The sequence below is a fragment of the Cavia porcellus genome, unplaced genomic scaffold (assembly GCF_034190915.1).
Source record: "Cavia porcellus strain 051 isolate PalLab524CR breed Dunkin Hartley unplaced genomic scaffold, mCavPor4.1 scaffold_18, whole genome shotgun sequence".
Taxonomy (NCBI): Eukaryota; Metazoa; Chordata; class Mammalia; order Rodentia; family Caviidae; genus Cavia; species Cavia porcellus.
Window position 1 is genome coordinate 73,422,709 of NW_026947501.1, and position 24,618 is coordinate 73,447,326.

A 24,618-nucleotide genomic window follows, 5' to 3' on the forward strand; every position below is an offset into this window, starting at 1 on the left:
CGGGGAGTCAGGCGACAGGTTCCGCCCACTCACATCGGAGTTGCTCCGCCTCCGGCGTCTCCCCGCTCACCAGGCGCTGTGGGGCTACAGCGCCACGCGCGGGCGCGCGGTGTGCGGGCGCGCGGGACGGCTGACGGGTTAGTGGCGGCCAATCAGGGCGTCGTGAGGGGGCGGGGTGTCGCCCGCGGTTTTGTTCCGCCCGCGGCTGAGGCACGTCGTCCCGGTGCGAGGAGCGCGGCCTGTGCGGCCGTCTTCCTCGCTCCCCTGTTGTCGGTCCCGTCGCGCTGCGTAGGTTCCGAGCCGGGTCGGCCGGGGTGCGCGCGCCCAGTCGCAGTCTGCTGAGTGCCATCGCGGGGCTTCGCGCGAAGTTGGGCCGCCTGCTCCGCGGACGCCGCGTCCCGTCGCTGTCCGCACCCCGCGCCAGCCGTTCTTTGCAGTGGACATAGGACCGCGCCGGCGTGCAGGGTGCAGGACTCTGGGCACTCGAAACCTTGCCCGACTGGCCGGCCTAGGGCTCCGCGTTTCCCGGGACCCCCGTGCACTTTGAGACCCTTGCGCGACCTGGGACCCCTGTGCACCTCGGGGACCACCACTCCCCGGTGTATCTCGGGACCCTCGCGCGACCTGATATCCCCGTGCACCTTGGGACCCTCTTGTGCATACCGGGACCCCTGTGTGCCCCGAATGCCCAGCACCTTAAGGTTCCCCGCGTGTCCCGCGACCCCCTTCGACCAGCCCAGACACTCCACGAGCTCCAGCACCCTGAGCGCTCTTCGACCTATCCAGGTCCCCGGGAGCGCTGTGAAGGACCGCACGCAGCCACTTGTTGAGTCAATTTTGTCGCTTTTGCGACCTGACGCCTGTTCCCTGTTGGGCCAGTGGCTCTTTCCGGGGCTCACGTGTCTGTCATTTTGTAGCCCAGAGAAGCAGGAAGTTTGACAACATTCTATGGCGCAGTACGGGAGGCCCTAGGTGGACCCAGACCACGTGTGACCCTCCCCACAACCTGCGGAAGGCGCGGCGTTGAATTGGGATTCTGAAACTGCTTTCCTGCGCAGCTTGGAGGAGTGTAAGTCGCTTTAAGACTGTCCCTGCGAGTGTTAGATGTGTAGTAGTTTACTGTTTCTGATTGGTTAATTCCTTACTGTACGTTGGAGATTAATCTTAGTACAGTGGAAGATTGGAGGTTTTAGCACTACACTTGCATAAAATTAACTTTCTTGACTGTTTGCATTTAATTTTGGAGTGAATCTCCGTTAAATCTATGATTCTATTAGTTACTTTTTTTGTTGTTTTTTTGCACTGCTGGGAGGCGAACCCAGGGCCCTTTTGGTGCTGGTAGGTGCTTATATGCTGAGCTGTACCCAGCCTCTTTTTTAAAGCTCAAACAATTACTTTTTAGGGCCTGTGATAGTCTCTTAACTTTGAGGATTTATCAAGTTGAATTAGTTGGACATACTTCATTTTCACATTGTATAAAAAATTTTAAGTGGTACATACTAATTTCATTTCATTGGTGCCAGGGATGTAGCTCAGCAGCATATGTGCTTGCCATGATGGTTGTGAGTTCGATCCCCGGTACCAATAAAAATTAAAAATAAATAAATAAACTAATTTCGTTTCATGCTGATTCCATGACAGACATGATCACCTGTCATCTGTTGTCACTTGTGTCCCTGATGAAAACAGGTCCATGAAGGGAAGTATGGTCTCTTCTTCTGAAGGTAAAAAAGGCCAGAAACTTGTTTTTGAAACACCAGATAGTGTTCCAGAGTAGAGATTGAGGTTGTTTGGAAATAGTGACTTTTCTTTGAACGGAGCTAGTTGGTATAAGAAGTTCTTGCAGATAGTTCTTCCCTGGTTCATTTGCTGTTGTTCCTTCCAGAATGTTGAGCATTGGAAATAGTGACACCTTTCTAGGGTTGGATATATGATTCTCCTGCTGTCCATGGACTTAGAACTTGATTCTGGAGTTCATCCTTCTAGTGATCTATGTGATGTCACTTTGAGGGTTGCATTGCTTGCTTGGCAGGTAACATGATAAGAGTTACTCCTGTGGATGGATCCTTAATGTGTTTTTTTGTTTTTGTTTTTATTTACTTAGGTTGGATTTAGGGGCCACAGAAAGCACGGAAAATGCCAGAGTACTCATTTTTCAAATGGATGCATTGGGAACTTTTTGCTTAGAGACATTTGCTCACATGCACTGTTGTGCCCAGGGAACAGGAAAGTAAGGGGGCTTTGACTGAGAATGTATTTTGCAGTTAGAGAGGAAAACCAAGAAAATCTTTATTTTGCACTGCACCTACACATTGCAAACATTGAAAACACGTTTTAAAAAATTAGAATTATTTTTTATATAAAGCCTTTCAACATTTTCTGCGATGGTGTTTCTCAGAGTGACTTTCTCAGCCTTTTAAGCATTTGATATAAGCAGTCATAATTTAAACATGTATCACAGACCTGGGTACTTTCACATGTATTACTGTGTTTGATTCCTTGAGGCCTCATGAGGTCTGGGTAGTTCTTCCTTATTTTCAGTTTCCAAGAAGCTCAGGGCCAGGAGGAGAAAGGCGAGCCCAGATCCATTTGCAGTATAGCAGAGTCTGAACCTGTAGCTTCCACTCAGTGCTCAGGGTAAAGTTGGCCAGGGCCGGGCATTTTCTTCCTTGTGGAAATGTGTCAGTGATCATTGGTAGACAGGTGACAGCAGCCATTTCTATTTTTTTTTTTTTTTGTCTTTTTTTTTTCGTTTTTATCAGTACCAGGGATCGAACTCATGACTGCCTGCTTGCAAGGCAGGCGCTTATGCCGCTGAGCTAAATCCCCAGCGCCGCCATTTCTATTTTTAAGATTTGAGTTTCTTCTCCTTTGGATTGCAAAGGTAACACTTGAAGCAGGGTTTCTGTATATTTAAAGAAATAGACTTCATTTTTTACAGCAGTTTTAGGTCCTCAGCACAGTTGAGCAAAAGATACAGAGTTCCATCTGCTCTTTAAACCTATGCAGGCTCCCTGCTTTCCCATCTCAGGACTGCTACTACACATCTAACATTCGCAGGAATCAGAAGCTGGCTTCCTTACTTCATGCTTTAGGAACCAGAGCAGAGGAGAAATGGTTCCTCCAGAGTACAGATTTAAACTCAAATCCTGGTCTGCTGCCAGGCCTGGCTCTCAAAGTGCAGGCAGCACTGAGCAGAAGGTGCTCCTCCACCCTCCCAGCTCACACTCCTCTGTAGCCAGGTGTCCACAGATCCATCATCGCTGCCAATCCCAGGGTCAGGCAGCTAGCAGTCAAGAGGCCAGGATGAATTCTGTGGGCGGAGACCCCTGCAGTGAGGAGCTCCAGTAGGGTGTGGGGTGAGAGACCTGGGGAGACCCAGCCGGTAGGTGGAAAAGACCAGGGACTGTGATGTGCATTTGGGCCGGAGGGAGCAGCTGGGAACAGTGTAATCTGCTCCGGCACAGCATGTCCAAGCAGAGCTGGGCAGGGCGCCATGCCTGAGTGGAGGGCACAGCAGCCCTGAGCGGTAGGAGATGGGGCTGAGGGGGCACTGTAGAGAGTGGACAGTGAGCACAGCAGAGTGGAGACATGGGAGGAGAGGTGCACCCAGTCACTTGTCGCTGGGACAAAGTACCTGACTCTCAGAACCTAGTGGCGAGGTTTGTTTTGGCACATATTCATGGCTGGCTGGCTTCAAGGCTGACTGGCATGGCCTAAAGGCAGGAGAAGAGCTGCTCAGGGCACCCAGGAAGCACACTGCAGGGAGGAACCAGAAAGAGGTGGACCCTTTCAGGCCACGTACCCATGCAGGGCCTCTTCTGACCAGGTCTCCATCCTCAACTGCAAGTCACTGGGGTGGGTGCCGGGACACATCCACAATCAGCAGCCTCCTGGTCTCCAGGCTGCAGCCTGCTGGAGGCACCTGCATGCTTTCCATGGAAAGCCATGCTGGGTGTCCAGGGCATTGGCTTCACGGGCTCCCCTCCCAACAAGCTGGGAGGTGGGAGGAGGGGGATCCCCAGGCTGAGTACTAGGATAGGCTCTGGGAGCAGGGGACTGACCCATTAAAGCCTGATTTGGACTCTGTGATTTGTTTTTTTTTTTTTTTTTGGTACAAACTCACGACCTATGCCTGCTGAGCTAAATCCCCAACCTGGACTCTGATTTTGCTGGGGACTTTGGGGAAAAGCTCTCACCCAGGTGCACTGTTTACATATGGAAAGAGGAGCCGGTGTGAACTCAACTACAAGCCTATCTGTGGCTGAACTGGAACTGGAGGTGCCCTGTGTATGCATTGTCTTCCAGGAGGGCTCCAGAGGCCCCCCCACAGCACCCTCTCGGTGAGGGGGTAGAGGAGACTGTGGGGAGAGGGCAGGGAACAGCTGCTAACAGGTGCTTTCCCACCTACACCTCTGCTCTAGAGGGAAACAGGGCGGAGTTGCAGGATGTGGGTGCTCTGCAGGTGTGGCACCCACAACTTCGTAGGCTCATACCTGCACATTGGTATGGTGAAGCACACAGCTTGTTGTGGGTGAATGATACTCCCCTGGACCTTATGTTAAAGACCTGACCCCTAGAATCCTAGAATTGACATTAGATGGAAATAGGGCTGTTGCCTATGTACTTAGTGAGGCTCTGCTGCAGGAGGTGGACATCAATGGTCCACATTGATGTATCCTTGTGAGAGGGACAGGTAGACACAGAAGAGGAGGGTGAGAGCAACTCTCTACAGTCTTCAGGGGCTGTTCCAAACGACCCGTTTGGTGAGACACTGTTAGGACTTTGTAAATGCTCGTTCTGACTCCAAGTAATTGTTTTTTTTTGTTTGTTTGTTTTGTTTCACTTTTTTGAGACAGGATCTCATTACATAGTTCAAACTAGCCTTAAACTCACCCAGGCTGGCCTTGAACTTGTGGTGATCCTCCTGCCTCAGGCTCCTAAGTGCTGGGATTACAGGCCTGTACGACTATGTGTGGCTTCCGTATAATAAGTTTGAATTAAAAAAAAAAATAGAACCCACTTCTGTGTCCCTTTGAAGGATGACTCGCCAAGGGTACTGGCCTGGGGACTTGTGATACGGCATAAGGGAGGAGGGTGATAGAAAGGCCTGGATCTGGCAAGAACTTGGGCTCTGGCCTGAGACCGGGTCATGTGGGGAGGCAGGAGGAGTAGGCTGAGGCTAGTGATGATGGAAATGGGCTCTGACTTGGGCCACTCCATGTGGGGAGACTGGTCTGGGGGTGGAGGGGAGGGTGTAGGCTGCTGCACCTTCTGAGATGCCCAGGCATGTGATCCTCAGCTCCTGCAGGCACCCTAAGGGCCTGGGGCCCACCACCCTCATCTAGGCAGCGGTGCTTAGACCTGACATCTGAGCCAGTGTTCTCTTACCTTGTCCACCTGCCCTGCATTCACCTCAGTAGGGTGGACTTCTGCCAGTTTTCCCTTTCCTGGTACCTCCTGCTCAGCTTGCTGTCTTGGTCTCCTCATCACTCTCTTGAGGTATTTCTCCATCCCTCTAAACAGGCCATCCTAACAATGATGGCTCTTCCCTGTGGCTGTCTGTAACTGTGTCAAGGTCTCATGTCTTGTGGTTCGTCTGTACATCATCTGATCTTTGTCTGCTTTACCCCAGGACCTACCCAATGTGACTGTCCCTGTGGTTCTGTTTCTAGTAAAGGGAGACTGGTTTGAATTGTGGATTGAATTGTGTTCCCCTTCAAAGCTGTATTGAAGTCCTAGCTCCTGGTCACCTAAATGTGAGCTTATTTGGAAGTAGGGTCTTTACAGATGTAATTTATAAACCAAGGTGAGGCTGTACTGGGTTAGGGTGGGCTCTGATCCAGTCACTGGTGTCATGAGAGAAGATGCACAGTGGAGATGCAGCTGTACAAGTGTGTGCCAAGGTACATCAGCCTAGGCTACCCAGGCCACCAGGGCTCAAGTGCCAGGGCTAAGAGGATAAACCTCCCTTAATACCTGTCAGTGTGGCCGCCTTGGGAATGGAGCAGATTTGAACTTGGGCATTAGCAACCATCTCAGTGCTATGCCTTCCTTTGCCTTGCAGGAAATCCATGTTCTGTGCTGGGGTCTGGTTGTTCCTAGCCTCTGCCCTCAGCTTCCGGTGGAAGGAGGAGCTTCTGGTGTCTGCAGAGTTTCGTCACTTCTGGTTGAAATTCTGGGGATGGGACCCTGGGCCTGGGTTGTCTGCACTGAGCAGTCCTGTGCCTCGGGAAGTGCTGTGTGCACTTTACATGAGCCTGTGGGTTGTGCGAGGTACGGTCTTTCTTGTGAACCAGTCAACTGGCAAGAGTTTCCCATAAGTATTTTTAAAAACATTTTAAAACTTTTTTTTTTTAAAAAAAAAATAAAAGCAAAATGTTAAAACAAGATAATAGGGTAATAATGATTAATACATTGTATATTATTATCTTTAAATTACTTACTCAGAGTACAAGATATTGGCATTTCATTGTCCAAAGAATATTAGCACAAACATTTCTTCTCTGTGAACTAAGAGAAATTAGTTGGTATAATTATCATAACTATCTTGTATGTATGAATATATGTGTGTGTGTGTGTGTGTATTTTTTTTCCTTTTTCCTTTTTTTCTTTCCTTCATCCCAGTCTCTCTTTCCTTTTGAACCATTTCTTCCCATTTTACAATATCTATTGTACATTTTGGATCTTATTCACTCTCTCAGCTTCTCCTACTAGGGAGACAATAAGATGTTTGCACATCTTATTTATTTCACTTGTGTCTTGTTTATTTCACTTTGTGAGTATGGTCTTGAGTTGCATCCATTTACCTATAAAAGTCTCCCAGTTTTATTCCATTTATGAGTGAGTAGTACTCCTTTGTACAAAAAGACCACATCTTTTTTATCCATTTCTTGGTTAATGGGCATTTGGATTGTTTCCAAGATCTAGCTATTATGAATTGTGCTGCTATAAGCATGGGTGCACATACGTCCCTTGTGGTATGATGTTTTTAATTCTGGGCAGATAACCAGAAGAGGAATAGCTGAGTCAAATGGGACCTCTAGTCCTAGTTTTCTGAGGAATCTCCATACTGATTTCCACAGTGATTGCACCAGTCTGCACTCTGACCAACAATGGAGAAAGGTTCCTTTTCCTCTACAGCCCACCAGCGTTTGTTACTGGTTGATTTAGTCTTTCTTTCTGGGATGAGGTGGAATCTCAGTGTTGTTTTAATTTGCATCTCTTGAGTGACCAGTGATGTTGAACATTTTTTCACGTATTTATTTGCTGTTTGTATTTTTTCATCTGAGAAGTGTGTATTCAGAGGCCTATTTTTGGATTGGGTCTTTAAATCTGAGAGGACTGATTTTTTTTGAGTTCTTTATATATTCTTGATAGTAATGCTTTGGAGAACAAGTGGCAATCATTTTCTCCCACACTGTGGATTGTCTCTTTACTCTGTTGGTGGTTTCTCTTGCTGTGCTGAAAGCTTTTTAATGAGATGAAATCCCAGTTGTGGTACATATTTTGTTTGTTTGTTTGTTTTTTCAGACAGGGCCTCACTTGAACTCACTTTGTAGCCCAGGCTGGCCTCAAACTCATGGAGACCCTCCTGCCTCAGCCTCCCGCGAGTTGGGATTACAGGTGTGCACCGCCATGTGTGGACATGAGGTTTTGAATGTCTGTCAGGGTTGACAGGATGATGGTGCTGCATCTCCTTGCTATTCTCTTTAGTGAGATGCCACCCTTCCAGGTGTCCATGTGTTGTGTCATCACAGGCAGTAATGCAGTCAGGGTGGTAAAGCCAGTGTCATCTGTCAGTGCTTGGTCAGATTTTGGGGTGGTTGCATCTGTTTTCTGATGTGTGGTAGTGTACTCTACCTGGTCCCCTTCAGTGAGGACATAGGCTTGCTCTGGCCTTGTGTTATTTGGCCCAAGAGGCCTTGCTTGGTTTGCCTGATGTTTCCTTCTAAGGGGTCGGTGTGCTCTTCCTGCGTCAGAGGCCCTGCAGGCAGTGTCCTCTCCAGCTGCAATCTGTGTGGGCCTTCTGAGTGCTCCTGGTGGGAGGCTGGACTTTCAGACTTCTTGCTCTGCCTACCGTTGTAGTTGGCTCTGTGTTGTATGGAAGTGCTTCCCCTTCTCCTGTGTACTCATGATTTTCATTGCTGATGACGTGATGGGTTCTGGGAGCACCACTTCCTTGTGGAGTGGTCCTCTTTGTCATCACCCTGTGCTGCTGTCAGTGACACCTTGTCCTCCTTGGTGCTTGACCTTGCACCTTGCACCCCAAGGTGCTCCAGCTGTGGAGTCACGTTTTTCCAAGGACAATGTGGCCCCTAAAAAAGATAAAAAATAGTCACTTTCCAGTTGTATTGTGCTGCTGAGGCCTATGTAGGGCTGATGTGTGCTTTGTAAAACCAGGAGGTTTTGACAAGGCAAATGTCAGGCCTCAGAATAGTATCAGAGCTGGAAGAGAAGAGAGCTAGTATGGATGTTGGGGTAGTTGGGGCTGAGGATCGTGCCTACTTGCCCTGCATCCGACTGAGCATGGCCCCTGCAGTGCCCTGTCCTTCAGGTGGGTAGAAATGAGAAGCAGAGCTAGGCTGCTTGTGCTTGCTGTGTCCCTGCCAGCTGTGCTGTTGGCAGTGCTGATCCTGTGTGGCATCTGGCTCAGTCAGTCTCCTGGTTGGAACACACAGGTGTGGCTGGCCTTGCCCTGGAGTTCTGTAGCTTTCAGGTAGGAGTTGTGGACAGCACTCGTCCTGGCCAGGACAGTGCGGGGGGCCACCTGTGCTGAGCACACCAAGTGTGTGAAGGGCAGGTATTGTAAATACTGATTAGATGGCCTCCACAGAATCAGTGGCTCAGTCCTTGTGCATATCTCCTCGTCTGGAGTGGCCACACTGGCGGATGGTACCCATGGGGTCCCCTCACTGCATTTGGGACAGATGGTCATTTGGAAAGCCCCGGGGCAGGGTGGTCCTGCTGGACCTAGTGGCAATTGGGGACAGGTGCTCCAGACAGCAGTGGAGAGGCCCTCACTGCTGTGTCAGCTTCAGGGGTGCTGTTCTTATTTCCCGGGGCACCCTGATCTGACTTTGTAGGTAGCAGTCTGTCCCACTGTGGGAAGGTGACCACTGTATCTGTCCCTTCTTCGTGTAATGGGAAGCTGCTGTCCCACAGCTGGTGGCCTCAGTGCCTGCTAACCCTTGGGGGGCTCTGAGCAGGACTGAAGCTGTGCATGGTGCTGCGATGCTGGCTGCTGGTTAGGTCTCCTGGGTGAGGTCTCCTGGGCTGGAGAGCTCAGGGCCTAGGAGCCCACTTTTATGGTCACTCCACATCAACTTGGCCACTGCACAGGGGAAACTCAGCTTCAAGGAACTGGAGCCTGGGGGAGAGAGGAGTTCAGTGCTGGAGCAGCCCTGAGGATGTAGGGGCCCAGCGGCTGCTTTTAGGGTTCAGGAGCCCCAGCCTGCCTTCCTAGCAGATTTCTGGCTTGTAGGATACTGCTGCTTTTACCTCCTGTCCTATTCTTTCCCCACTTTTGGAGCAGGCCTGTGGTAGCCTCAGACACCTGCTTCCAGTGAGCACCTCTGAGCCTCTCTACCTTTTATCCAGGAGGCTCCCGAGGTAGAAGCTGTGCGAGAGGGAATGTGGGGAGTTTCCAGGGTGGGAGGGTATTTCTTAGGTAAGCATGTGTGCACGTGGGACTCAGCATGTGGCAGAAAGCATGCTCTGTGTAGTCATGCAACTGTTTCTCTTTGCAGAGACACAGCTCTGAAAAGCCTATGGGGATGGGTTGTCCTGCTGTGAAAATGGACACATAAGCCTAAGAGTTAGCTCAATCTCAGCGATGGCCAGGGCCATCTGACAGCTGATGCTTCCATTGGTGTGAAAGGAGGCAGGGTCTCAGCCATGGTCACACTCATCACTGAGAAGCTGCAGAACCAGAGCCTGGATGACCTCACCTGCAAAACCCGAGAGGCTGGCCAGGTGAGTCCGCTTGGGGGACCAGAGGCATAGTCTGCCATGAGGAGTCAGGGAGGAGGGAAGCATGGATGGGGTTGACCCTCAGAGCCCATCAGTGTCACTGCAGAAGTAATGGATCTTGTGTTGGGAAGCTGATCGCGTGTGGGCCTTGAACACTGCCAGTGCATGTGTGGACACTTGGCCTTCTCTATGCTTTGGTGTTGTGGATGGCTTTGCTGTGAACATACATATGGGTTTGTGAGTGCACATATGTTACATCTGGGGGTGTTGCTGGCTCTTCACAGTGTGAGTGTGGCTGACCTGTGTGCCCTAGCAGGGCAGGAAGGGTCCAGTGTCTCCACGCTGTCTTGGCACACTTGTTACCCTCCAGCTTTATGATTTCAGTGGTGCCAGAGGCAAGAGGTGCATCTTTTTGTGGCTTACTGCTTTTGTTTTTGTGGTCCTGGACATTGAACCCTGGGCCTTGTGCCTGCTGAAGGAGTGCTGTGCCACTGAGCCACATCCCCAGCCCTCATGCAGCTACTGTCTGCTTTGAGACAGGGTCTCGCTGAGCAGTGGAGGCCAGGCTCCAGCTCCTGATCCTCTTGACAGACCCTGAGTGCTGGACTGCACAGCGCATGTCCCAGGCCCTGTTCTCCATGTGATTTCCATTCGCATTTCCCCAATGACTAGCTGTGAGCATTTGCTTATGTACCCGTTGTCAGCTGACTGACATTTTCTGGAGGAATATCCAATGTAACCCTTGGGTCACTCACAAATGGGGTAAACCTTTGTTGTTGATTAGGGAGCAGTTCCTTATGAGTTCCCAATCTGGTGCCTTACAGATGTGTGGATCATAGCACTCTCACCTGTGCAGGGTGCTGGCCTCTTACTCCCTTGATAGTGTCTTTGATGCATAGTTTTCATTTTTTTTTTTTTTTTTTATCAGTACTGGAGATTGAACTCACGACCACCCGCTTGCAAGGCAGGTGCTTATGCTGCTGAGCTAAATCCCCAGCCCTAGAAGTTTTCATTTTGATGAAACCCATTTGACCCATCTTTTCTTTTGTTACTTATACTTTTAGGTCATATCCAGGAATCCTTTGCCAAATATAGCGTCACGAAGATTTTTTCCTGTGCTTTTCTATTTTCCAGAACTGAGAAGTTGAAAATTAAACCCAGGGCCTTTATACGGAGAGTTACGTGCTCAGCTCCTTTTTTTTTTTGTCTTTTTGAGACAGGGTCTCACAAAGTTTAGGCTGGTCTTGAGCTCACTTTGTAGCCCCGGCTGGTGTCAAACTTGCAAACAGTTCTCCTGCCTCAGGTTCTTGAGTACAAGGATTATAGGTATGAGCCACCATGCCTGGCTTTTCCTTTTTTAATTTTGAGACAGGGTCGCTGTAAGTCATTAGGCTGCCCAGGCTGGGCTTAAATTTTCCTATGTCAGCCTCTCAGAATGTTAGGATTTCAAGTGTGCACCATTATGCCTGGCTGTTTTCTTTGAAGATTTATGGTTTTAGCTTTTACATGTAGGTGTTTGACTCATTTTTACATGTGGTATGCAGTAAGTGTCCAGTTTTGTATTTTTGCATGAAAACAAGTTATTTCTTGAAGAGACTGTTCTTTCCCATTGAACTGGAAAAGAATTTTGGCATCCTTGTCAAAAATTTCTTTCTTTTTTTTTTTTTTTTAAATGGCAGTACTGGAGAGTGAGTCCACAGGCACTCTGCCATTGAACTGTATCCCTAGCCCTTTGAAAAAGATTTTTTATTTTGAGATAGGATCTCACTAAGCTACCCAATCTGGCCTTGAACTTGCAATCCTCCTGCCTCAGCCTCCACAAGTCCAGAGATTACAGTTGTACACCACTGTACCCAGCAAAAATTTACTTTTTTTTTGGGTACTGGGGATCGAACTCATAACCTTGTGCTTGCCAGGCAGGTACTTGTGCTGCTGAGCTAAACCTCTGGCCCCCAAATTTTACATTTTTAAAGCTAAGTCTTTGAAACTTAGTGTGTATTTTATATTTACAGAAATCTCAATTTGTTTTTTGACTTTCTGATACAAAGTCTTGCTTCATAGATTAGGCTAGTCTTGGTCTCACTGCATAGCTGAAGCTGGCCTCAAACCTGTGGTGATCCTCCTTTCTCAGCCTCATGAGAGTTAGGATTAGGCTACATATCTAGCTTGCAAATCTTAATTTGCACAGTAAATTTTTATTACAAAAAGTTAAAGAATAAAAATTAATTGCAGAAATATTACCTCTTGTTCCATGAAGCTGGGGGGCGGGGCGCTGTGTGTCCAACCTCAGCAGTGGCTACAGTATGGGGCTGAGGACCTGGGTTTGACTTTAGTGTAGTGTAAGTTTAGTTGAAGCAGCTGTGTGGTGGCACAGACAATGCAATGCGGTCTGCAGTGTGGTCTCCTGTTTTGCAAATAGCAGTGTTCAGCTGACATGAAGGCTCTACTTGGGTCACCTCCATGGCCACATTGCCCTCTCCTCTTTCCTCCCTGGTGGCTGCCCCATGGCTGCCTCATTTCTGATCCCAGTTGCGTAACACGTGGCCTCATGTTGACTCATCACTCCTGGGAGTGCCCAAACACCATTGGGCCAGTGTAGTCTCTACTTGGCTCTCCATACATACAGTGGGCCACGTGTGTGTGTGTTTTCCATGGCAAGAGAGAGTGGCCCATAGTGTGCATGTACTGTGAGTCAGTGCGCCCAACTGGAGCGGATTGAGCTTTGACATCCCACATTGGCCCCTGTGGGACTGGGCGGCTGCTTGGCCTGGAGCTTTGATTCGTGTGACCATGCATGGCTTTAGGGTAGAAGAGGGGCAGCCCCTCTTAAGGAGGATGGACTTGCTGGTGGTCAGTAACTGCAGGTGTGAAAGCTGGTGAAGACAGTGGACCCATGGCCTCAGGGATGGTGAGAGCTGGGAACACTGTGTGTGCTGGAAAGGAGTATGTGGTCAGGTTGAGGGCCATCACATAGGCCAAGTTTTGGGGCACTTCTGGGACCCAGAGACAGTGACCAGGAAGTGGCAGCAGATCCTGATTTCACCTGTGAATTGTATTCTCTGCCTGTACCCAGACCTGCTTTGCTTCTGGGCTGCAGATCTGGATCTTACCTTCTGGGACATATGCAGTGGTAGGGGTAAGAAGGAGTTGCCTCAGTGTGTTTGTGAGACAGTGTGCTTGAGGGGTATGAGTCCAGGGCCAGTGCAGACGCAGCCTTGGGGAGGTGGCTGTGAGCAGGCAGTGCCTGTGGTCCTGGTGCTTGCTCTATGGAGGGGGTACAGGGTGCTGGCCTTGGGGCTGGAGGATTTCCAGCTGCAGGGGTGAGGCTGGCAGCCATCCTGACAGTTTGCTTTATAGCAGAAATGTCTTTGGGTCTCATGTCTAGTGCTGTGCAGAGCTTCTTTCTCCTCTGTCCATCTGAATTTGAAGGTCACCTGGTGCCTGTGCCATGCCAGCTCCTGTGTGGCCAAGGGCTTGCTCCACACAGCTATCTAGTGGTAGTGGAGCCCACTGTCCAGGATGGCCTCTGCTGGCACAGCATGCCTGTCAGTGTGTGTTTCTCTGTGTGTAAAAACCCAACTTTTATTCCTCATGTGAAGCATGAGACTTAATGAGGCAGAAATGTAGCCCAGGAAGAAACCCCATGGGGTTGGCCAGTGTGTCTTCTTCTGTGCAGTCTTGCCTTCCTGGTGGAGGGGCCCAGCCGCCCAGACACCTTCAAGAGTGGGCACCCTTGCAGCTTGGCCTGTGTTAGCTGTTACAACTAGCCCTGCCTAGGTCCTGGCTTCTACTATTGCAGAGTGGAGTGGTGTGAGGCGTGAAAGCTGGTGTGATCCAGGCTGGCTGCAGGAGAGCTGAAGAGCAAAGGCAGAGCATGCGGTGGCTCTGAAGAGCAGGATGCAGTTACTCAATGGGTCTTGTTAGGTTTTTAAAAACCTCTGTTAAGAAATATGTACTAGAGTCCAGCGCTTCTTATTTTTGTCACTAACGGATGTGTTAGGAGAAGTAGAATTTACTGCAGTGATAAAAACGTGGGGATACTTCTCTGCATGTTTTTGTGTGAATGCTGCAGCCCTGAAACTTCTCTCATCATTTTCAGTATTCTTCCAAGAGACTGACTGGGAGTGGCCATTTGTTTCCTTTGGAGATCAGTGGTAAGTGTCCAGGAAGCCTGGGGGCCTTCTTAGGGCTGTCGAGGCTGCAAGAAGGTGAGCAAGGCAGAAATGTCCCAGGCCAGGAGGGATTTCGGGACTGGGAACAAAGTTGGCTTCCTTGTGAGGCCCAGGATCCACTGTGTCCTCCTCCATAAGGTAGGGTCAGGAGTGGCCTGGTCAGGATGGGCCAGGATCAGGCCTAGGGCAGCCTCTCCTTTCTCTGCCAGTGGCAGTGTGCCTGGGCCTGGGATATGTCTGGAGGAACAAGGTTTATTTTATAACATCCTGTGACCACGAAGGAGAGAGGTCAGTTGCAGTACTTCATGGTGCGTGCAGGGAAGCCAGGTCCACAGGGAGTATGCAGGAAGCACCTCCTCACTGCCCACGTAGGGGATCACGGGGCCTATGCTCCTGATACTCCAGCATCTCCAGTCCTGTCCAGCCAAGCCGGGGTTGGATCACTGTGGCTCTGACTGACTGGTGTCCACAGCAGCCTTTGTGGATGGTGTGGCAGGAGGTTCCCCGGGCTGCTAAAGTGAAAGATTGTACTAGACTCTGTCACGAGTGGCTGGAAACAAGAAGTGAGTGTCAGTCAGCCAGTCCCCTACCCCTGCCTGGCCTCCTGGGGTCCATTCTTTCTTTGCAGGCGATGGACCAACAGCCTCCATTCTGGCCCAAGCCGCTCAGGCTTTTGCACTCCTCACTTTCTGCCTTCTGCCCCGCCTGGTCCTATCTCTGGGGTGCCCTGTAACATGCCTTTTCCCAGTAGTGGGCCTGCTCCCATAAGTCCTATTGCCTCCGCTTCATGTCCCCAGCTGGACAGTAACTGCATAAGCAGCAGGAGAGACTCAGGTTCCTGGACTCCTGCTCCAGGGCAGGTTGGGGGGTGTCCAGGCTCGTGGCCCAGCTGCCTCTACTTGAGGAGATGCACACTGCTGAGTCTGCATGTGAACCACTGCAGGGGGCAGTACCCTCAACAGCTGGACATGGGGTCTGGGCACCAGGTAGGGCCTGAGCACAGGCAGGTATGGGCAAGCCAAGGCTTTGGGCTGCTGAGGCTGGGGGTGCTACTAGGGCTCCATACCCTGGGGATGTCTAGCTTTCCTGGGATGCCGAATGGGGCCTCCTCTGGGCCTCTCCACACATGACACTGCTGTGTACCTGCAGCACCTCAGGACCTGCAGCCACCTATAGCCATCGCCACTTTGTGCCACAGTTGAAACGGGGTCTGAGGGTGTTGGGATCTCTGTAGAGGTGGACAGTGGGAAACCCTGGTGTGTGGGCAGGTGGGCATCTGAGCCAGGCAGAGCAGGCACAGGGCCCTGTTGTGCCGTGGCAGGGGGAGCATGGCTGTCAGAAGCCGCTCTAAGGATCCGGTGGAGAGGGCGCCTGCCTGAGATGCTGGTGGGAACAGAGTGGAGGCAAAGTGGGAGCGAGGGCCATTCGTTGGTGCTTCTAGGAGCCTCTGGGGGTGACACTGGCATGACTCCCTGGAAAGAGTGTCTTCCTTTGGGAAGTGGAGCTAGCTCTGTAGCCAGTCGCTTACCCAGGGTGGTTTATTTGGATACCTGTGCCTGTATCTGTGTGCGGGGCCTGAGTGCCACAGAGCAGGGTCTGTAGGAGCCAGGCCAGTTGGCCTGTGCCCCATAGGGTGGGTAGCGGCAGCCCCCACACACTTGTCTTTTTTCCTGCTTGTGCTTTGTCTCCTCAGTGGACAGGAGCCCCTGGAAGGCCTTTCGAGGAGGATGGCCCAGCAGAAGGCAGGCAGCTGCCAGCCCCTGCTGCCCCTTCCCACTGGCTCCCTGTGGTGCTGCTCAGGCCCAGGGTCTCCAGTGGCGGCCAGAGTCTCCGGACCCCTGCACCGGCCTGGGTGTGGGCAGTGCTGTGGACCTCCGGGGGAGCACGGGGCCACCCACAGCACCGCCAACCAAGCGGCATTGTCGGTCCCTGTCGGAGCCAGAAGAGCTTGCCCGATGCTGGTCGCCCTGGCGCCCTGGTGGCTCCAAGGTCTGGACTCTAGTCTCCAAGAGGCGATGCAACAGTGGGGGGAGTGCTACACTGCAGCGCTGTAGTGGCCTTGGGGGTACGGCCCTGTCACCTGCTGGCCCCACTTCACCCCTGGCACCCCGGCCAGCGTCAGCCAGCAGTGGCTTTGTGGACAGCAGTGAGGGCAGTACAGGCTCAGGCCCATCCTGGCGTCCTACAGGGCCCTGCCCACTGTCCTCGAGGCGCCGCCTGTCCCTCTCACAGGAGCACCTCATGGAAGCTGGTACCCATCCGCCCTCAGCCAGCAGCACCCCAGCGTCCACACCTGAGCCTGGTCGGCGCCATGGCCTGCTGCGGTGCCGGTCGCAGCCCTGTGTGCTGGGTGGGAGGAGAAGTCGGTGCAAGCGCAGGCGAGAGGAGGATGCCAGGTGGACACGCCCATCCTTGGACTTTCTCAAGATGACTCGGGTGAGGATTCACTGTCCTTTCTGGGGGGGCTCATGGTCAGCCTTATGCTGGCAGGCAGCAGGTGGCTTCTGAGAAACCACTCTCACCCCTCTGCAGTGCTGGGTGGGTCCCACTGCCTGGCTTCCGAGTTCTAGGGACAAGCCCTGGCAGGGAATGAGGAGCTGAGTGCGGGTTCTGCTGAGGAATGGGACTGCCTCCCTCATCACCTGGCTGGGGTGGCGTGAGACACCATGAGGAGCCCAGGAGAGGCTGAGCCTGGTAAGCCACACTCAGCCTAGGGAGTGTGGCATGGAGTGTCCTCAGGATATCCCTGTCTCTCTTGGGGACAGTTCTTTTTGAGGAAGTTTTTTTTTTTGTACCAGGAATCAAACTCATGATTTCATGCTTGCCAGACAGGCGCTTATGCTGCTGAGCTCAGTCCTTGACCCTTGAAGGAGCTTTTGAATCTTGGTCTGGAAGGAAGTATCAGTGCTTCTCCATCTGTTTGTCATGACTCTTCAGAGTCAGAGGAGAAGCATGGAGTGGCAACCAGGGTTCCTGTTATGCTTGCTTCGGGGGGAAGGCTGTGGCCACTTACATGTGTTTGAGCTGGGTGGGGAAGGAGGTGGGAACAAAGAGAATCCAGCAGAGACTGAGGCAGAGCTCAGCAGTTTGGGCCTCTACTTCTCACCCTGTGGGGTGCTTTGGGGTGGGTGTCATGCCTGTCCTGGGGGCAGCTGCTTGAGTGGCCTGTGAGCCCTGTCTGTCTCAGGGTCCACACAGGCCCTCCTGGCTAGCAATTATGGAGTGCAGGGGTCCCTAGTGGAGGCCTGCTTTGGGCCGTGGTAAGGCTCCTGTGGGCTGACCGGTTCTCTGGAGGGTTCTTTCTGGTGGACACTAGGTAGACATGCTGTGGGATGGGGACTGGGGTCAGGAAGGAAGCCCTGACAGTGACATAGTGCTCTGCTCTCCTGGCAGGAGAGGGCTGAGGGAGAGGCTGCTTGGTGGGGAGCTGGGGGCATGCTGATGACAGGGACAGCCCTGCTCTGGACCCCTTGGGAGGAAGGAGTGTGGTCAGGATGGTTGTGACTGGGGTGAGCACAGGGCCAGGGGTGTCCCAGAGGGTGACCTGTGGCCGAGGCAAGGACTTGGCGTGTCCCAGAATGTGGCATGCTGTTCCCCACTGGGGATGGGCTGCTGTGGAGCATGGGGACCAGTGAGCAGCACTCGACTGCTGATTGTGCTTTGCTAGCTTGGAGTTTCTCCTGGAGGAGCTTGAACCTGGACCTGGAGCTGGGAGTCCCAGAGCCCAGAGGGCTCTGAGGTGGGCAGTAGCTGTTGGCTACAGACACCTCCGGGCTCACACGGTTCTGTGGGAGCCCAGGTGGATGATCGGTCCTACTGCTGTGGAATATGTTCTCTGCCCTCTCCTCCTCCACGCCACCCCAGTCATCTGGGCCCCTTGTACCTCTACCTGACACCACCCTTCTCCTTTTCTTCACCTCTGAGCTTGTCAGTTCCATTTAATTTTTTTTTTCTTTTTTTGTCTTTTTATTGGTACCAGGGATCGAACTCACAACTGCCTGCTTGCAAGGCAGGCGCTTATGCCGCTGAGCTAAATCCCCAGCCCCTCCATTTAATTTTGATGCCATCATCAGGAAGACTGACATGGAGACACCAGGTCCTCAGTAGTCACAAACTGCTACGTGGCAGTCACAGGAAGCATCGTGGCATTGGCCCCATTGACCTATGGGGTCAGGGATGCCGGAGACTGAGCACAGCTGGGGCTGTGGGCCTGTGGGCGCTTGGGGGCGCATTGTGCTGCAGGACCTGCTTCTTGCTCCCTCCTGTGACTCCTGTGTCTGCCACAGGTCCTTTCTGGGGGAGTTATGTGGGTCCTACTTTTCCCAGAATGAGTGACCGGCAGGGATGCTGAGAGGAACACATCACCTGTGTGACCCAGTCTTCCTGCCCCCAGCAGGAGCATTCAGGCTGGGCCCAAAAGCCGCTTCTGTGCAGTGGTGCCTTTAGGAGCTGGGCATCTACCTGACTGAAGCCCATGCGTGGGCTTCCCCAGTGTTCACTTGTGCTTTGCGCTTCCGGGTGGCTCTGGAGCAGAGTGGATTACAGTGTGGGCTGGTTGGCCACTTTTTGGGTGGGGAGCTGGTGTGTGGGTCTGCAGAGGCCCAGAGGAGGAGCATGGTTCCTATGGTATGGGACTTTGCAGACTGAAGCAGATCAGCAGAGGGCAACAGCCCTCTGCCCAGTATTTTCACAGCAAAGAGTTAGAAGTTTCGTTTTTCAGGCAGAGCTGTTGCAGAGTTGTAACTGTGCTAAGACTGGGAATGTGCAGCGCACAGGGAGGCCAAAAGAGAAGATGCAGAAGCAGGTGTGGCCTGTGGAGGTGCGCCCTCAGGCTGGGGACCCAGAGCCCCTGGACTGGGCTGTGTGTTCAGCGTTTGGAGGAGGCAGACTCTCCTCCTGCAGCCAGTCCCTGGGCACTGGGAACACTTTTCTTCCTGCTCTCTCTGTGGATAGTAAAAACCCCAACACTTAGCAGCTCATAGCACCGGAGGACTGCTACTGTGGCCTAATTCTACAGGCAGCAGTGTGTGCACAAGACTCTTTTTTTTTTTTTTTTTTTGTCTTTTTCCTTTTTATCGGTACCAGGGATCGAACTCACGACTGCCTGCTTGCAAGACAGGCGCTTATGCCGCTGAGCTAAACCTCCAGCCCCTTGCACAAGGCTCTTTCAGCCAGGAGGCTGGAGTTCAAGGTCAAGGTGCTGGCAACAGTTCCTCTGGCTAGTGCCTGGTCTTTGTTCCAAGATGTTGCTATGGTACTGCTCCTTGGGGGGACAGTATTGTGCACAGAAGAGGTGGAAGGACAAAGTGAACCTTAGCTGGGTTCTCCACCTCCACACAGGAGGACCCACTTGGTCATCTCCCAGAGGTCCCCTCCCGGCAGCACACTACAGAGTCTGAACTGCTTGTGAGTTAGAAGGGGCCAAGTTCAGACCACTACAGGGACATCAAGAGCACAAATGTTCAGAGCTCCACCCAAGGGGCTAAAATTTACAGCTGCTCCTCATCCTGCTGTCTATCAAGATTTGCCTGGTGAGGCTGATACGCATCTCCTGATCTGTCCTCTTCCTGGCCACTGTGCAGTCTCCATCTCTGGGCAGAGCCAGCTTGATCCCTGGCTGTCTTTTTTTTCTCTTGTGGTTCTGGTGATGGGACTCAGGCCCTCGCTCATCCTGGGCCAGCACCATACCACCAAAAAGCCCTGTTAAAACTCTGCTCTGAGACTGTTGTCTCACTCGCTTGCCCAGGCTGGCCTTGTCCTCCCGCCAAGAGGCTGCAGGGGACAGTGGAGCCAGGCTCCTACCCCTCTGCTGTTGTCCACACTGCCATCTCCTGCACCGTTGAGGGCATCCTGCCCTGGGGCTGCCCACCCCACCACTTCCACCTGCCTTGTGGAACCCTGCACATCCAGCCATGGGATGGTGGCCTGGTACGTGAACTTCCGCAGCTGAGTCCCAGGATGGTGATGGCTCCTGCTTCAGAGCTGACACACTTTGTCACCATTGCTATTACCCAAATTAAATAGCAAAATAATTGATGGGGAGAAAAAAAGCTGAAAGCAGAGGAGATAGCCGAAGAGTTTATTCAACATTGGAGGAAGCTAAACATGGAATGACAAGATAGTAAGTAGGTGTGGTCTGCTAGGGTCATGCATCCTGTACATCTGGATGGAGGCTGCTTTCAAGGCAGATGTTGGCCTGTAATGCTGAATTGCACCTTGTGGCCCTGACTGCCCGCTGCTCCAGTGCTCAGGCTCCTCTGGTGCCCTGTAGGCTGCACATCTGTCACTGGGTCACAGGGTGGTGCTCTTCTGGGTTGCTGTCTGCATTTTTGGAACACCTGAAGTACAAGAGCTTTGGGCATTTCTGTTAGATGCTCATGGGGCCTGCTGGCTGGGCTTCTTTAGACTCTGGAGGGTGATGCTCCCAGCATCCCTGGCCCTGGCACTGGATGTCTCTCTTCAGCCTCTGAGCCTGGCACTCCTCCCATAGCCTGTGGGCCCCCTGGGGGACCTCCTGGTGTGCCTGGACATGTCTGGTGTCTCGAGTGTCTCAAGGGTGAAGATCCCCAAAGATTGGGCTGGGGATTTAGCTCAGCGGCATAAGCGCCTGCCTTGCAAGCAGGCAGTCGTGAGTTCGATCCCTGGTACCGATAAAAACGAAAAAGACCAAAAAAAAAAAAAAAAAAAAAAAAGATCCCCAAAGATTGTGGCCCCTGCTTGGAAAGTGCAGGGCCACATTGGCCTGGGCACTGCATGTGGCCCCACTTCATCAAAAGTTCTCACATTTTCCCTTTCCCTGTGTGAGCTGCATCCCGAGGACTTCAGGCAGAGCTTCAGGGGTGTATGTGGGGGGTCCATGGCATCTGTTCACACAGACAAGCACGTGTGTGTGCCTGTGGGAACAGCTGGCCATTTTTGTCCTGCCTAAGGTGTGGATCCTGCCACATTCCTTGAGCCCCTGTGGCTCAGGACAGGTCTTTTGCATCCTTAGCAGCTGGGGAAGTGCTGAGCTTGCCCGGCTGTCTGTCTGTTTCTTGACCTGGCTGGCACTCGTGCAGCCTGCGCCCCTGGCACTGGCCCCACCTGGCACTGGTTGGGGATGGCATTGCTCACAGTGAGAGGAACTTGTGCCCTCAGAGGAGTGCAATTGCCTTAGCTTGGCACAGCCAGAGTCCTCAGTGAGTGAGGGGTTGGTACAGGCATGGCTGGCTGGGCTGGGCACTTGTGAAGTGTGTCAGGGTGGCTGTAGGAGGGTGTGTATTTTCTCCCAGAATCACCAGCTCATTGCTGTTGAGTGAACCCAGCTGTAGGTGCTGGAGCCTTAGCACTGCCTTGGATGGGCAGTTGCCCACAGACTGTCATGCACACAGCTCCAAAGACTCTTTGGGGTTCAGAGCCTGGCCCACAGCTGGGGTCAAGCCTGTGTGTGGGGGTTCCTGTGTGCTGTCTGGTTGGCTATGGGTGCAGCAGGCGCAGACCTTGGGCTGAGCCTGGGAGTAGGAGGCTAGACAGGCAGGAGGGGCAGGTGGCAGTGGTGTGGTCTTGTTGTCCTCACAGTGCTATGGCTGTCCTTCTCTTCACCCTGCTGCACGTGCCATCTGTGTTGACGGTAGGTGTTGAGCTGAGGCTGTTGAGGCTGCTGATGTTTTCACCAGAGCTGTACAGCTGCAGTCTGGGAGGTCTCGTGTTATGACAGCAGGCTGACAGGTCCAGGTGGTGACTTCTGCAAAGCTCAGGCTTGTGTTTGTCCACAGGGTGCCCTGTGTGTTGTGAACCAAAATTTAAGATTGGGCTGCTCACCACATGGTGCCTGATTTGGTTACGCGTGGCAGTTGTGGCAGTGGTGGCTCCTGGGCCCAGTGCCCGCACTGCCTGTGGGAACCCCACGTCCTGCAGGACTCTGGTTATGACCCTGGCCTTCCCACCCATGTGGAGTTTGCATGTAAGAGAGACATGGATAATAAAGTTTATTTTGGTTTGGAAAAAATTATGTGACAAAAAAAATGTGACCAGTTATAGCTTGAATGATTTAGTTCTTTAGAATATTCTCAAATATTTACTTTTTGATAGTTGAACAACAAAAAAACCCACTGCCATTTCTCCCGTGGAAGGAGGTAACTTCAGCTTCCAGGGAGGTGCTCCTCCTTGGAACATGTGCCTGTTTGCTTCATGTTGCTGTGAGACTGTTTCGGGAACTTTGTAGCAGGAGAAGAGATTTCCCATTGCTGCTCATAGCTCTGAGGAGGGTGGTATTGGGCTGTGGGGGCCAAGTGGTATGAGGACCAGTGCCACCCTGTTCTAGCACTGCTGTGTCTGCATGATCTGTCACAGTCTTCCCATGTCACTGTGCCCCAGCACCTGCACCCTCAGGCCAAGCCTTGTGGTGGCATCTGTGGCTCAGCAGAGCAGTCTGGCATGAGCTTGGGCAAGCTGCATCCAGCAGGGGGAGCCTGGAGGAGCTGAGGTGGCCTGTGCATGGGAAGGCAGGCGGGCCTGGGCCCTGCAGAACAAGGGATAGGAGGCCAGGCTCAGAGGCGGCTCCAGGAGACTCGAGGTCAGGTCACACCCAGGGGCGAGTGATACAACCTCAGCTTAGAGGGTATGTGGGAACGGCTCCAGAGTGGACAGGACTCTGGTGGAGGAGCTCAGTCTGCGGCTGCAGACCCAGGTGGAATTGACAGGCAGAGTGTGCGGGGGAAGACAGCACACCAGAGGCTAAGGCTGTGCCACCTGGGTTCTTTCTGAGTGTTGTTGTAGGTGAGAGGCAGAGCCATGCACACTCACTGCTGCTTCTGGGCTGCCAACCCACATCAAATAAAGAGCCCTCACCATTCTAGGGGCAGGGAGGGAGTGGGGTGGTCTGAGGGGGTGGGGCTTGAGAGTCAATGAGTGTTGAAGTCCAGGGCTAGACATGAAGGCTTCCTGCCTAAAGCCCGAAGGCAGCTGGAAGGAGCGTTGTCCTCATCCTGTTCCTCATTCTGGTCCTAGTCCTGAGGGAAGTTTGTTGGAAGGTTGTTGAAAATGGGGAGCATGGGCCCCTCCCTGGCCATGTATGAGGTTGGCTTTCTGGTGTGGTGAGCACCTATCATCCTAGCAGTGGGAGGCTGAAGCAGGAGGATGGTGACTTGGAGCTCTATCTGGGAAATCTAGCAGCACCCTGTCTTAAAAAAATAAACGAGAAGGGTTGGGGGTATATCTTGCTGCAAAGGCCTGGGTTGAATGCCCAGGCCCCGCTTCCTAACCCAAAAAAAAAGCAAGAAAAGAGGGAACCCCAGGACATAGCCCACACTGAGTGCCCTGGGCACCTGGGTCTCACCAGAAGTCAAGCCTGGCAAGCTGGATGCCTTTGGTCTGGGTGAGGCTGTAGCAGATACCATGGGAACCACCCAGATACGAGCCAACAGGGCAAGGCAGGGACAGGGAGAGCGGTTCCAGGATGCTGGCCCTGAGGGCACAGGTGTGGGCTGAGTACTGCCTCGCAGCAGGGTGATGAAGTGTGTTCAGCTTGTTTTTTCTGTTGCAGACTTTAAAGAACTCAAAGAGCCTCTGCTCACTGGACTACGAGGATGATGATGAGGATGACACCCAGGTGAAGACGGTTGTGTCGTCCCCATGTCACTCGCAGGGCCTTGTGGGCATTGTCACACCTGGCTGCAGCCCGAGGGCTGCTGGCCTCTGCCCCGCCAGCCCATGGACCTCAAGGGAGCCAGAGGCTGTCGAGGGTGAGGGTGAGCGTGAGGGCGGGAGCAGTGGGGATCCCAGTGACTGGGACAGTGCTGGAGAAGAGGGCATCTTCCCTCTGGACCAGGGTGACCTGGACCTGGAGCAGATCGAGAACAACTGACCTGGCTTGGCTGTCACCTGCTCCCTTGGGGAGAAACTGTTTCCTGCTGTTTTGAACTTAAGGGTCTAATTTTGACTCAGTTTTTCCTAAAGAAGTATTTTGCATTTTTATGGCTTTTGCAGTTCAGGGAAAGCTTCTCTATTTTGAAATGAATTTTCAAGAAGAGTGTTGTTAAGTGCGAGTCACCCTGTAGTCCTTTTGTAAGAAGCCTACTGTGAAGAGCAATGTGGGTTTGGCTGGGGCTGGTGGTGGGCACCCTCCTCTGGGGCAACTACTGCTCTGGACCTGTGTGGGCAGTCGTGCTCTTGGACCTGGTCCTCCTGTGCTGGCTTAGGCCATGTGGCTTCCTGGCTGGGGGTGGCGCTGCTGTGCAGGCTGAGTGGTGAGGACACCATCCCGCAGGTGGCTGTGGCCGCTCTGCAGTGCCTCATCCATGAGTTCAATAAAACACGTTGCTCTGTTCGGCCTCTTCTTGGTCTGGGTTTCCAAGGTGGGGACAGGTTGCCCTGCAGGCTCTGCCGGGGGCTGCAAAGAGCACAGCTTTCTGCAGGTCAGAGGACTGTGGGACTTTTTGCCGAGGCTTGGTCTGGGGGAAAGTGTGCGTACAGGGAAAGGCAGCGGTCATCTGGG

The 24,618-nt window shown here is 52.6% G+C and overlaps 1 protein-coding gene across 6 annotated transcripts; it reads left to right on the top strand.

The window, feature by feature from the left end:
- Fam53a (family with sequence similarity 53 member A) lies at positions 1–24,450 on the top strand. Of its 6 annotated transcripts, XM_063230327.1 has the most exons (7): positions 930–1,069; positions 1,642–1,724; positions 2,105–4,343; positions 9,750–9,975; positions 14,072–14,126; positions 15,838–16,580; positions 23,668–24,450. In XM_063230327.1, exons 4-7 carry the CDS (start codon positions 9,898–9,900, stop codon positions 23,986–23,988), a joined length of 1,197 nt encoding a protein of 398 aa, XP_063086397.1. In that variant the 5' UTR covers positions 930–1,069; positions 1,642–1,724; positions 2,105–4,343; positions 9,750–9,897; the 3' UTR covers positions 23,989–24,450. The 6 variants fall into 6 exon arrangements, with proteins under 6 accessions (XP_063086393.1, XP_063086398.1, XP_063086397.1 ...); XM_063230323.1 differs by lacking the exons at positions 1,642–1,724; positions 2,105–4,343 and adding an exon at positions 1–137 and having other exon boundaries at positions 918–1,069; XM_063230325.1 differs by lacking the exon at positions 2,105–4,343.
- Positions 24,451–24,618: the final 168 nt, after the last annotated feature.